Source organism: Pelobates fuscus, chromosome 8, assembly GCF_036172605.1.
Source record: "Pelobates fuscus isolate aPelFus1 chromosome 8, aPelFus1.pri, whole genome shotgun sequence".
Classification (NCBI taxonomy): Eukaryota; Metazoa; Chordata; class Amphibia; order Anura; family Pelobatidae; genus Pelobates; species Pelobates fuscus.
Genome location: NC_086324.1, coordinates 102549810 through 102564673, shown reverse-complemented (window position 1 = coordinate 102564673; position 14864 = coordinate 102549810). Strand labels below are relative to the sequence as shown.

Genomic DNA, 14864 nt, shown 5'->3' with positions numbered 1-14864 from the left:
ACTAAGTATGTACAACATAAAAGAACCTTGCATTATACCAAAAATACAATAAGTCACCTTTGTTACGCTATCAGAATGTCTCCTCAACATTCACAACGAGACAAACAATATTGTTCTGTTCAACATTATGATAAATTACGTGGTCAGAGTAATCTCCAAATTCTAACCTAAGGTCTAACAATAGAGACTATAGGTGAAAACCAAGAAAAAAAAATTTAATTAAATGCTCAGGGGCCTTACCTTAAAGGACCACTCTAGGCACCCAGACCACTTCAGCTTAATGAAGTGGTCTGGGTGCCAGGTCCTTCTAGGGTTAACCCATTTTTTCATAAACATAGCAGTTTCAGAGAAACTGCTATGTTTGTGAATGGGTTAAGCCTTCCCCTATTTCCTCTAGTGGCTGTCTCATTGACAGCCGCTAGAGGCGCTTGCGTGATTCTCACTGTGAAAATCACAGTGAGAGCACGCAAGCGTCCATAGGAAAGCATTATGAATGCTTTCCTATGTGACCGGCTGAATGCGCGCGCAGCTCTTGCCACGCGTGCGCATTCAGCCGACGGGGAGGAGAAGAGTAAGATCGGAGGAGGAGAACTCTCCGCCCACCGCTAGAAAAAGGTACGTTTTAAACACTTTCCCCTTTCCAGAGCCGGGCGGGAGGGGGTCCCTGAGGGTGGGGGCACCCTCAGGGCACGGAAAACGAGTATGTTTTCCTGGCACTAGAGTGGTCCTTTAATAAATGCTCAATAGCCCTATCACCCTGCACCTACTCCTCTATCGCAACCTTTCCTCCTTTTGGATAAACATATTGGCCCTCCTATATTACCATCCTCTGATCTTCTCAATCAGGACTGTAAGCTGCTCAAAAATCTATAATTGGAGATTAAATTCAAAGATATCAGGCCTTTTTACCTCTCCAATTGCTGTAGAACTTGCGCTGTAAGCTGATCCTTAGAAGGTATCTCTATATTTTTCCATGCTCTTGCTACTAAAGTTTTAGCAGCCATAAGACAATGAATAAACACCAAATCAGTTGTTTAATTCACTTCTGTTCCTAATATATGCAATAGCTCTATCTCTGCTTTTTGTTCAAGGCGTATATCACCCAGGAAATAGATACGATTGAAGGTTATACTCCATAGGGGTTTAATCCTAGTACAGGTCCACCAAATATGTAGCATGGACCCATTTGGGTGAAAACAACGCCAACAATTTGGTGGATTTGTCTGAGAAATTTTAACTAGTCGAGATGGGACCATGTACCATCTATATGCAATTTTAATAAAAGTTTTTAGAATGTTCAGACAATGAATATATTTTTTATAACCACAAAAGACTTACACAAAGCATTATAAGATATGGTAATCGCTAAGTCTTCTTCCCATTTACCTAGAGCCTAGGGAGTGTCCAGACCTCCCTTCAGTCTAATCACAGATAGGACCTTCTTTATTTCTAAGCCTGAAAATATGTTTGTAACGGATCGCCTGGCACCCCGACTGGGTACCTCCGTTAACGGATGCTCCTAGCGCTTCCTGAGGACTCCAAGCACTCTGGCAGACACCACAATCACTGAATCTGAGAAGCATATAAATCCTCTCAAGCCTCTGAATGCTGTAGACAGTTGAATAGGAACCATACGAATAGGTTTACACTCCTAGCAGTCAAACTGGAACAGCATACAATAAATCCTCCCCCAATAATGAGACGACACTTCACTTTGAGGGTAAAACAGGAACTCTGGACTGGCTCATCCAGCCTGGCTTTTATTTCCATCTCACACATACAGGCCACACCCAGGGGGAGGCATAAAATGACCAATAGTATCACGGGTGCAACCCACACATCCCCTCCCCTTAGTGTGACACATAATCCCATTATGCATACAGTTTAAAACATACTTTTTACACAATACTTATAACTTCAAAACCATACATCACATTCACATAAAAATACATATCCACAATCAATCCATTCAGGGGAACAACATATTAAAAAATGGCATGGATCAGACCAGGGGTTCAAAAGTTAGTAAAGTATCTTTTAAAACCCCTAGCCTTCCAGCTCAGACTGTTTTTTACAGAGCCTTCTCTGTGCTGGAGAAGTAATCCAATTATCTCCAGCACAGAGACAGACTCCATTAACCACATGGTTACAGAAAGACATAAAACACTTTAAAATACAGAAAGTTACTTTTTATCCATAACACACAGACATTTCACATATCCCCAGATAGCTGGGATCTGAGCGCACAAAACTACCGAATAGCGCGCAGATCCTATTCACACAGTACAATTGCCATGGAGCTAAAGTCTTTCCCATAGTCTTTCATTATATGAATAGGCTCCATGGCATAGCTATCTGGGTTAACACATTCACATAAAGTCTGGTCCATAGTCCAAAGGCAAGAGGCGGGCAAGCAGCCCCCTCCAAGGACACGTGGCGAGGTCGGTTTCGCCACAATGTTTGTAAACAGTTTACCCAGACTTCCTTCTAAGACTAGCCTATATTCTCCAAGAAAGCTCTTAATACGTAGGCAGTTGAACACTTCCCTAGCTGGTAGATCAAATATATTCTTTAACTCCTCAAAACCTTTCATTTAGTATTTACTATAATTTGAGTTTCTATACCAGTTTTTCAACTTTATATCGGTCATAATTAGTTTTAAGGATTCCATGCTAGTTTTATCATAAATCTTATTATTGATGTTAAAGGACCACTCTAGTGCCAGGAAAACATACTCATTTTCCTGGCACTAGAGTGCCCTGAGGGTGCCCCCACCCTCAGGGTCCCCCTCCCGCCCGGCTCTGGAAAGGGGTAAAACTTACCTTTTTCCAGCGCTGGGCGGGGAGCTCTCCTCCTCCTCTCCGCCTCCGTTCCGCCCCGTCGGCTGAATGCGCATTCAGCCGGTCGCATAGGAAAGCATTGTAAATCACGCAAGCGCCTCTAGCGGCTGTCAGTGAGACAGCCACTAGAGGATTTGGGGGAAGGCTTAACCAATTGATAAACATAGCAGTTTCTCTGAAACTGCTATGTTTATAAAAAAAAAAAATGGTTAACCCTAGCTGGACCTGGCACCCATACCACTTCATTAAGCTGGTCCTTTAAGATGTTTTTTTATAGTCTTCCATTCTTTAAGAGTTTGCGTTAGAATCAGAGAGGAGTTATCCGCAAACTTGAGAAGAGAGTTATTATTACCCACATCTCCCTATAGGAGAACTTCTAAATTATCTATCCCCGCTCTACGGGATTCAATGTTAACCCCTTAAGGACCAAACTTCTGGAATAAAATGGAATCATGACGTGTCACACACGTCATGTGTCCTTAAGGGGTTATACCATGCTTGAGTTTGGTAGTCTTTTATCTGTAATTTACTAGCATGAACCACCATATTAGCCTGATATATCTGTACAATTAGAGGGTAACCCAACCCACCCTGATATCCTTTCTTTGACAGCGAATATGTGTTGATTCTGGGTCTTTTACCTCTCCAAATATAATTTGTAATGATACTTTGAATAATATTGAGCCAATGCAAAGAAATCGATAGGGGGAGCATCCAAAACAAATATGTCCATTTTGGGATTATATAGCTTTTGTGGTGTTAATTTGACCCCACCAAGATATTTCATACATACCCAATTCTTTTGGTAAGGCATTAGTCTGCTTTAGCAATATAAAAAAAGTTTGTTTCCATGGCTCGTCTAGGGTCTGCCATAATAACCAAGCCCAAATAGTCAAATTCTTTTACGGTCCATCTATACTCATACTCTTTCTTTAAAGCTATTAAATTATCAGTTTGGATGTTGGTCGCCAGAACTGTTGTTTTATTTATATTCAGTCTGTTTTTAGAGACTAAACTATAATTCTCAAATTGTGGTCTGGGTGCCTGGAGTGTCCCTTTAAACAAGAGAATTAGTTATAGATATTAATATATTGTCTTCATACAGACATTTTCCAACCATCCTCCTGTCGCCCAACCCCTTTAATCAAATTATTATTTCTAATATTATTAGCTTAGGGTTCAATAGTTAGCACATACAACGGAGACAGAGGGCAACCCTGTCTTGTCCCATTAGTGATATTAAACCACCCTGAGCATAACTCCCGCCCCACTATTCTCGCCCTGGGATTAGAATAGATTGCTCCAACTGCTTCCAAAAAGCACCCCTCAAAGCCAAACTGTTCCATAGTGGACCGAAGGAACTCCCATCCGACCCTGTCGAAGGCTTTCTCCACGTCTATCGACAGGGTCAGAAGGGGAGTTCCCTCGGCCTGAGCCCAATCCAAAATATCCAATACTCGACGAGAGTTATTACTGGATTGTCTGCCCATCATAAATCCTGTCTTATCTTGGTGAATCAGAGACAGCAGAATTTCCTTCAGCCTTTCAGCCAAAATAGCCGCATATATTTTAACATCTACATTCACCAAGGATATAGGCCTATAGTTGGCTACTTCCGTGGGTGCTTTATCTTGCTTGAGTATTGGAATTATATGTGCTCTTAGTAAATCCTGCGAGGCAGACCCTTTAGCCGCGATTTCATTGAAAGTATCTGTTAATAACAATGTTTTTTGAATATCTTAAAGAAAAGGTTAGAATACCCATCTGGGCCAGGGGCTTTGCTATTTTCCAATTTATTAATTACAGTTTCAACTTCCTTTTCAGTAATCTTTTTATTTAAATACCCCCTCTGGAGAGCAGATATTTTGTTTAATTTTGAATTTTTTAGATAATTCTCTATCTTAGATATTTCGGGAGATTCATTCAAATTATAAAGCTTTACCTAAAAAGATCTAAATGTATCCGCTATAAATGGGCAGAAGTGGTCTGGGTGCCTGGAGTGTCCCTTTAAACAGCAAATCAAAAGTTGGGCAATAACTAAGACAATACCTTTTCTGAATCCAGAAGCATTACCGAAAGTAAACTGGTTAGTTTGGATTATAATCACTGTTGATAATAGTCACACAAAACAAAAGTCAGAAAACGCAATTGATTGGATGTAGACGTCACACTGTAATGTATCCAACGTTTCTATGGCCTTTTAACCCCTTAAGGACGCAGCTTCAAAAACTGGACTTACCCTTAAGGACACAAGCATTTTTTGCTGTTTGTGTTCAACCTCCGTTTGCATTTTTCTTATTTATTGCACCAACACATGTTATACATTGTTTTTTTAACCCCTTAAGGACACATGGCATGTCATGATTTCCTTTTATTCCAGAAGTTTGGTCCTTAAGGGGTTAAAGGACAAAAAGGGCTTTAATCTGATGTGATATATACATATATAAATTCTTATTTATTATTAAAAAAATCAAAAAAAATGAAAACATTTTTTTTAAAATGTTTTTCTTCCCACAGTTTAGGCAATAATGTGTGTATAATACGTGTAGCTTAAGGAAAGTCATTTTTTTTTTTAAATATTCAATTAGTTGTTCTGATTTTCAGAGTACATAATATGTCTATGATTTCAGCTTATTTTGAAAGTTACAGATCACAAAATACAAAGAGTAAAATAAAATTTTAATGTGGAGCTATTTTAGAATTTGGTATGTTTCTCTTGTAAGCTTAATAGCCATCACAGAAAGCAAAATTGCCACACAAAAGTATATATTTATATAAAGCATACATCACAGGCTATTTACCAAAGGGTATTCTGACACGTTTAACATGGCCATTTCGCCACCAATCTCTGCTAAATAGTGTAGTAAAAATTGTGTTTTTTTCAGATTTCTAACAAACACACATAAAACAAGGATTTTTAATGTGTATTTTATAAAGCTGATATATACTACTGCTGTAGAAAACCCCATATTGTTTTCAGCCATATCAACTGAGTAAAACGATATCCCAATCAATGCCTTTGCCACTATCCTGTGACGTTACAGTGCCATAAAAGAGACCTGACCATTTCAGTTTTCACAGTGATAATTTTGATAGATGAATTTGATGGGGGCAAGTCTCATTTTGGGGCATTGTAGCAGTTTAACTGTTGAATTTATCCCTCAAGGACCTACCATTTGTGAAAGTAGACACTACAGTGTTGTATATTGTATGCCTTAACGTGATGGCATCTTTTCACCAGTTTATTTCAAACTTTGTGGTAAAATAGATTTTTTTTGCATTATTTACATACACATTACATTTTTTGGGGTCGTTTTTCAAGTCTAGTATGTGCCACTGTGATCAAAACCCCATATTTATGCACAGCAAACTCTTCTGAATAAAATAATACCCCCAATGTATGTCTTTGCCACTATCCTGTGAAGCTACAGTGCCTTAAGAGTCCTGACCATTACAGTTTTTACAATTAGAATTTTGATAAATGGATTTGATGTGTCTAGATCACATTTTAGGGCATTGTAGCAGTGTGACAGTTAAAATTACCCTATAAATGCATACCATTTGTGAAAGTAGACACCACGGGCTATGTCATATGGTATATTTTGAGCTTTATTATACAGTTATGTTAGCACCAATTTCTTTCAAATTTTATCTTATTGTTTTATTTTTGCATTTTTATACACACGTTGTATTTTAGTGGTTAATTTTGGAAAATTGATATATGCTACTGTAAATTAAATCACTAAATTATTCTCAGCTATATTTCCTGAGTACAAAATGACCCCCTTTGTATACCGTAGCCAGGTTTTTGTGAAAAAACACAGGGCTAAAATCTTACCCGGCCCAGTACAGTTGTTTTTTTGTTTTTTTTTTTTAATGGCAAATTGACTATGGGTCTTTGTTTCATTTTGGGGCATTTTAGTGGCTCATATATTTAAATTACTTCTCCAATGCATACCATTTACAAAAGTGGACACCATGGGGACTCTCACATAAAATATTATAAGCTTTATTGAAGTGACACTTTGTTACCATTTTGTTTCAAAGTTTGTGGTATTCATTTTTATTTTAACATTTTTACATACACATAGTATTTTTGATGCTTATTTTTTAAATCTCGTGTGTCCCACTGTCATACAAATATATTAGCTGTACTCCGCAACATCTTCTCAGTACAAATATACCCCATATGTATATCTTTGTAAAGTAGCGATCTTAATCTTAATCCCAATCAAAATCCCTAATCCTAAACCAAGCCCTAATTCTAAACCAAATCCTAATCCCAAATCTAACCCTCAATCTAATAATAAACCCTTACCACAATCCTAACCCATAACGTAATCCCATGTGTAACCCTAATTATAATCTTAATCCCAATCTCAATCCTACCTTTAGCAATAGTGTTAAAATGATTCCCCCTGCAGAGAAATGCCCTTGCTATATTCAGCAAGAGATGCCCATGCTGACCCTAATCCTAATCTGAAACATAATCCCAATACTACAATTAATTATAAATCTTAAACATAAACGTAATAATAAACCGGATAATAAATCTAGTACTTATTCTAAACCGAATAATAATCCTTAATTTAATCTTAATCCCAAAGGTTTACCTCTACTAATATCAGTACTGATATTAGTAAAGGGATTTTAAACTAAAACAGACAGTGGTATGTTGCTACTGGCCATATCTACTTGCTATGTTCAGTATTGCAGTCTCCCATCTCTTACATGGAAGACACTATGCCCAATGCAATGCGATCTGTGCTGAGCAACTGAAAATGCCCAGCACTGATCAGAATAGCATTGGGGCATAGAGGGTGACCCTCCAGGGTCTGTTCAGCCCCAGCTGACAGAGAGGATCCCCAGGTTTCTAATGATACCTGGGTGTAGCGGATTACATTGGGCTGCCCCAAGGTTTTTATTGTTACAATGTTATTTCAGCTGTATTCCCTGTGTATCTATCCATTGTATGTAGAATTCGACTGGTTGTTCGGTAAAAACTCCTCCGTTCGACATACGAACAAACTACCGAACAATCAGACCTCCCCAGAGTGAAGTGTGTCCCTCATTTACCTCCCACATCAACGTTCTAACCACATCATTAGCAATTAGCCGAATGTATTATGTGTTCTCTAGGTGACCCCGTTCGGCATACGAACACGTGGTGGCGGCCATCTTGCCGCACAAAGGATCAGCGGTGTTTGGTCGTCGAGTGTATGGAACCAAAATCGCTGAGACCTCCAGACTTCCAGCATTTCGTATAGAAACTACCGAAAGGCCCACCGTTCGGTCGAAATACACCCACGAACAAGTGGATTTATCCGAATCCAAGCCCAAGCCATATAACCCGGTATTTTCGTGCATTTCACCCTCTGACAGTAGACATACGAACATACCCCTGTAACTCCCTAACCCCTGATCCGATCTGGGTGATTTTTGAGAGTGTTGTTCACCCAGATCAGGGCTATCAGGGGATGTAATATAGGTGTATCCCTAGTATTGGGGGTACATCCAGAAAACGTGGAGAAATGTGTCCTGCATAATGGGATTATGTGTCATACTAAGGGGAGGAGATGTGTGGGTGGTAACCCAGGTATGATTGGTGTACTGTATAATTATTGTGGGTGTCTACCTTGCATGGGAGAATTGCTTAAAAGTGGAGTGTGTAAATAAAGCTTCAGTTCTGCTCCTGATGCTGTGTGTCGTCCAGTCATTGGGAAACGTGTTGGCATACTTTTGGATTACTTTACTAACCGTGGATATTATTCTCTTGGGTTTTACTACTTGGGTTTTACTACTTACTACTCTTGGGTTTTACTACTTGAGCCTCACGTGGATTACCAGCGGACAGAGGAGACCCCCAGGTTTCTAATGATACCTGGGTTTCCTAGTGTGAGCAGGGATTTAACCCTGCTCACACTGCATTGCTGTCTATGGGGATTTAAACAGCTGCATGCCGAACTCACGTTGAGCTCTGCATGTTCCTCAGCTGTCAGTCTGGGTTTCCTGGTGTGAGCAGGGATTTAACCCTGCTTACACCACAATCTAGATATAGGCATTTAAATGCCTATTTAAGCAGAGACATGCCGCGCTGACTTCCAGCACTGCATGTAGCTCATGAAAAAGGCTGGGGTCACTAAAAATGTCCCCAGCTGATCGAGGGGACCCCGGGTTCCCATTGATACCTGGAACTCCCTTGTGTGAGCAGGGATTTAACCCTGATCACACCAAATTGTAATAGTGGGGATTTAAATCCCGTTTAAATGCTTGTTTGCAGCGCTCACTTTGAGCTCTGCAAACAGAGCATTGGTCAGTCTGGGGCCACTAATTCTGGCCCCAGATGAGAGAGAGGAGCACCAGGTATCAAATGATACCTGGGGCTCATAGTTACCAGCAAGGTAATAGACCTTGCTTGAAAAATACTGCATGACAGAAATTTTCCATCATGCGTCTTAAGGGGTTAATCCACTCTTTACCGTTTCTTCGCCATTATTATTATTATTATTATTATTAATATGCCACCAAAAATATTTTCTTTACCAAGATAGAAAAACACCCATAGGGGCTGCTGTTAAATAATCTCACCTTGGCTGCCAGCTCGTTTTTGGCTTTATTGTATTCATCTGCAGCATTCTGTAGCTCAGCAACACGGCCTTCCACACTCTGTAAAGCAGAAATTCATATACAAGAAATGTGTCAATTTTTTTTTCTTCTCATTGAAAATGTAGGGAATACATTTTCATATGTCATATAACATAAAGAGGATATTTTACATACTGCTTTGCAGACATAAATACAATACCTATCTGTATCAGCATCATTCTGACCAGTTTGTATCATGATTTATGACTGCTTCAATCCTTTCATATTCTATCATATCATTAAAATGTATACAAGTTAAAGGGACACTATAGTCAACTGAACAACTTTAGCTTAATTAAGCAGTTTTGGTGTATAGAACATGCCCCTGCAGCCGCACTGCTCAATCCTCTGCCATTTAGGAGTTAAATCCCTTTGTTTATGAACCCTAGTCACACCTCCCTGCATGTGACGTGCACAGCCTTCCATAAACACTTCCTGTAAGGAGAGCCCTATTTAGGTTTATTTATTGCAAGTTCTGTTTAATTAAGATTTTCTTATCCCCTGTTATGTTAATAGCTTGCTAGACTCTGCAAGAGCCTCCTGTATGTGATTAAAGTTCAATTTAGAGATTGAGATACAATTATTTAAGGTAAATTACATCTGTTTGAAAGTGAAACCAGTTTTTTTTTCATGCAGGCTCTGTCACTCATAGCCAGGGGACGTGTGGCTAGGGCTGCATAAACAGAAACAAAGTGATTTAACTCCTAAATGACAATGAATTGAGCAGTGAAATTGCAGGGGAATGATCTATACACTAAAACTACTTTATTAGCTAAAGTAATTCTCCAGATTATTTGGTTACTGACAATATGTTATCAGATCAGTATATAAGATCAGAACAGAAAGGAGTTCTCTATTTATTATGGCAATATTGTGTTTCAGTAACTCGTCAATGGAGTTGAATTTATGCTGTCTTCAGGCAATTCTTTGTCTGTGGAGGTATGAAAGAGGCTGTATGAATACATCATATTTCAAAATGTATTGCTAATTGTGTTGACTTTGCAAAAATACAATTATTTAGATCAAATCTAAGAATAACATCATCCGCAATATTTGCACTGTTAAATTATAAACACTCTGCTCTTCATAATCCTCACTTGCTGAGAATTTCTGTCTGCTGCTGACTGGTTGACTTTGAATAGATTTTACAAATCCCTTTGTTGCATATTTTACACATAGTAATTACCTTTTCAGATGAATAACTGGAGCGAACAAAATAGTTTCCAAGTTCTTGGTGATTATCATCTTGATTGTACAGATCTTTGAGGGTCTCAGGTTCTTGGTGTTTGCAGAACTGATAAAGATTACATTTGTCAGCATTATACATAAACAGTTATACAGTTTCATAAACATAATCAATGTTTATTTTTGTTTGTTTTTTACTACACAGCATTTAATCAATGTAGTTAACATCACTTGCAACAATCATCAGCTACTGCTGGAACAGCTATCAACACATTTACAGCACTGGTCAAAAACACTACACTCAAAAAGGGATGAAATCAACCAATTTACGTACTGAGATGGAAGCATAAAGGGGCACTCTAGGCACCAAAGAAACTTTAGCTTAAAGGGACACACTAAGCACCAAAACCAAATGTTAGCTTAATGAAACAGGTTTATGCCCCTGCAGTTGCACTCCTCAATTATCTTCCATTATAAATGAAATACTACATACTTCCTGCTAAAATAGGTCTAAGTTTTAAACTTTAATTACTGCACAGTGTGTTTCCTTACATTTTCTATACTCAAACTCTCTTAATAGCCTGCTACAGCCCGCAACAGTCCTATATCTATGATTAAAGTTTGAAAGAGAGAAGATAACTTCTAAAGTTATTGTGCTGTAAAATGTAATTAAAAGTAAAACCATTTTAAGGGGGCGGAGCCTGACTGCCGAGCGGACCAGATGTGCTCCACACGAGCTCCCGAGTCTGGAGCCGAAAATCAGGGTACACTTCCTGACAACTCGTTCCTGCTGACCGGAGCTTCCCTAATTATTGTCAGGAGGAGGTTTCTGAACCCGGAGACACCCTGCAAGGGTCACCTTAACCCGGCCCCTGGAAAAGGTGAGTAACGCTACAGTACCCCCCCCCTGAGGACACGCCCTCCGGGCGGGCAGGACCAGGTCTGGCAGGAAAACGCGAATGGAAAGAACGCACAAGGCGGGGAGCATGAACAGCATCAGCAGAAATCAAACTGCGCTCCTCAGGCCCATAACCCTTCCAATGTACCAAGTACTGAAGCCGACCCCTAAGGAAACGAGAGTCAAGAACAGCAGACACTTCAAACTCCTCATGACCCTCCACAGAGACAGGAGGGGGAGGAGGAGCATGCCGGGTATAGCGGTTGCGTACGTAAGGCTTCAACAATGAGGTGTGAAAGACATTAGGTATACGCAGATTCTTAGGTAGACCCAAGGCATAAGAAACAGGATTAACCTTATGTATAATACGATAAGGACCAATGAATCGGGGGGCCAATTTCATAGAAGGCACCCGGAGGCGAATATTCCGTGTGGAAAGCAAAACCCTGTCCCCCACAACATAGGAAGGAGCCGCTCTGCGATGCTCATCAGCCTGAGCCTTCTGGTGAGCAGCAGAGTCCACCAAAGAACGCTGAACCTGCTCCCAAGTATTACGCAAACCAGCCAAATGCTCATCCAGAACTGGCATGCCCTGTGAGGAGAATGCAGCCGGAAGAACAACAGGATGCTGGCCATAGACAACGTAAAAAGGGCTTTTGCCGGAAGAATCAAGAGTGGCGTTATTCCGAGCAAATTCAGCCCAAGGAAGCAGGTCAGACCAATTGTCCTGATGGTGAGACACAAAACAACGGAGGCTGGTTGGCACGTTCAGCAGCTCCATTAGACTGGGGATGGTAAGCGGAAGAAAATGAGAGAGAAATACCCATTTCTGAACAAAAGTCTCTCCAGAACCTGGAAATAAATTGGCTACCCCTATCGGACACAATAGATAAGGGAATACCATGTAACCGAAATACTTCTCTAGCGAAGATAAAAGCCAGTTCCTTGGATGTGGGCAACTTGCGAAGAGACACAAAGTGAGCCATTTTGGAAAACCGATCTATCATCAGGATGACTGTGTTACCATTCGAAGGGGGTAATTCAACAATAAAATCCATTGACAGGTTAGACCAAGGTCTGTCGGGAACGGGTAACGGATGCAACAGCCCACACGGAACTCTACGAGAGGATTTCATACAGGCACAAGTAGTACAAGCACTTATATAGTCAGTGACATCCTTTCGTAAGGTATCCCACCAAAAATACCGAGAAACAGCTGACACCGTTTTGGAAATACCAGGATGTCCAGCAGTCTTAGTATCATGATAAAGTGACAGAATATCCCGTCTCTCTGGAACATCAACGAACAATTTATCATTAGGCCTCTCGCTAGGTGCCATGCTTTGTTTCGCTTGTATGGCCTGCAAGAGGGATGAGGAAATAGACAATATAGTAGTTGCTATTATCCTGTCTGGGAGAATGACAGGAGTAACATCAATCTCCTGTTTGTCAATAGTTTCGAACTGTCTGGACAGAGCGTCTGCTTTAGTGTTGCGATCACCTGGCCTATAGGTGATAATATAATTAAAATGAGACAAAAACAGTGACCACCTAGCCTGCCTGGAAGACAATCTTTTAGCTTCGCTAAGGTAGGATAGGATCTTGTGATCCGTAAATATGAGGATGGGGTCCTTAGTGCCTTCTAACAAATGTCTCCATTCTTTAAGTGCTAAAATGATAGCAAGGAGTTCGCGATTACCTACATCATAATTCCTTTCTGCTTTGGACATTTGTTTAGAAAAGAAGCCACAAGGATGCAATGGCTTTTCAGGCGACTCTCTTTGAGATAAGACAGCACCTACCCCGATATCGGAAGCATCAACTTCAAGTATATAGGGCAATGAGGGTCAGGATGCTGTAAAATAGGTGCAGAGGGAACGTAGTCTTAAGAAATTCAAAAGCCTGAAGTGCCTCGGTAGACCAGACACGAGTATTGCCATCCTTTTTTGTCATACGGGTAATGGGAGCTACAATAGACAAAAAAACCTTTGATAAAACGTCTATAATAATTGGAGAAACCAAGAAAACGCTGAATGGCTTTCAGACCTTGCGGTAGAGGCCAATCTATGACAGCAGCGAGCTTCTGTGGATCCATACGAAAACCCTTAGCGGAAATTAAATACCCCAAAAACTGGACTTCAGATTGGTCGAATAGACATTTTTCTAGTTTACAATAAAGACCATTAGCAAGAAGGGTCTTCAGAACTGTCGTAACATGTCTGATGAGTGTGTAAGTCTGTAGAATATATTAAAATGTCATCCAAGTACACAATAACAAACGTGTGAATAAAGTCTCTTAAGACATCATTAATAAATTCTTGAAATACTGCTGGGGCATTGCAAAGCCCAAATGGCATAACCGTATACTCATAATGGCCTGATCTAGTGTTGAATGCTGTCTTCCATTCGTGGTCCTTTTTTATACGTATTAAATTGTATGCTCCTCTAAGATCCAGTTTGGTGAATACCTTAGCATGTTTGAGCCTGTCAAACAATTCTGTGATTAACGGTATAGGGTATGCATTTTTGATGGTGATTTTGTTTAGACCTCTATAATCAATACACGGTCTTAGATCACCTTCTTTTTTCGATACAAAGAAGAACCCCGCTCCAGCCGGAGAAGAGGATCTCCTAATAAACCCCTTTTCTAGTGATTCCTTAATATACTCCTCCATGACACGGTTTTCTTGAACCGATAAAGGGTACACCCTGCCCTTGGGAGGTATGGTGCCAGGCAACAAGTCAATAGCACAATCGTAGGGTCTGTGAGGCGGTAATTTGACGGCCTCTCTTTTATCAAAGACAGTCTTTAGAGATAAGTACTGAGAGGGTATAGCCGTAGACAAAGGAGGAATGGTAGGAACATTAATAGAATTCACAGGCGTGACTTCAATGGTACAAGACTCGTGGCAGGCTTCACTCCATGATTTTATCTGCCCTGACTCCCAGTCGAAAATGGGATTGTGGGTACGTATAACCATGGATACCCTAACACTAACTGTGAAGAGGGAGAGGTGATGACCTGGAACCGTATGGTTTCATAGTGCAAAACCCCTGTGTACATGTGTAACTGTGCAGTCTCATGTGTAACAACTGGAGAAATTAATGGTCTACCATCTATGGCCTCAACACCCAAGGGTATCTCCTTCTCTCTGATGGGAATGTTGTTTTTCTTTACAAAACCAGAGTCTATAAAATTTTCAGCTGCCCCGGAGTCAACCAGAGCGTATATGTTTTCAACTATACAACTATCTCCCATATGTAAAGAAACAGGGAGAAGCAGTCGATTAGGAGGC

General features: G+C 40.2%; 1 protein-coding gene across 2 annotated transcripts in view; it reads right to left on the bottom strand.

Moving 5' to 3' along the window:
• VPS16 (VPS16 core subunit of CORVET and HOPS complexes) overlaps window positions 1-14864 on the bottom strand; it is a 190055-nt gene that overhangs the window by 66850 nt on the left and 108341 nt on the right. For both annotated transcript variants that reach the window (XM_063430209.1, XM_063430211.1), the window contains exons 19-20: window positions 10672-10779; window positions 9429-9506 (exon numbers count right to left, since the gene is read on the bottom strand). In XM_063430209.1, coding sequence (XP_063286279.1) covers window positions 9429-9506; window positions 10672-10779 — 186 coding nt within the window. The remainder of the gene's footprint in view (window positions 1-9428; window positions 9507-10671; window positions 10780-14864) is intronic.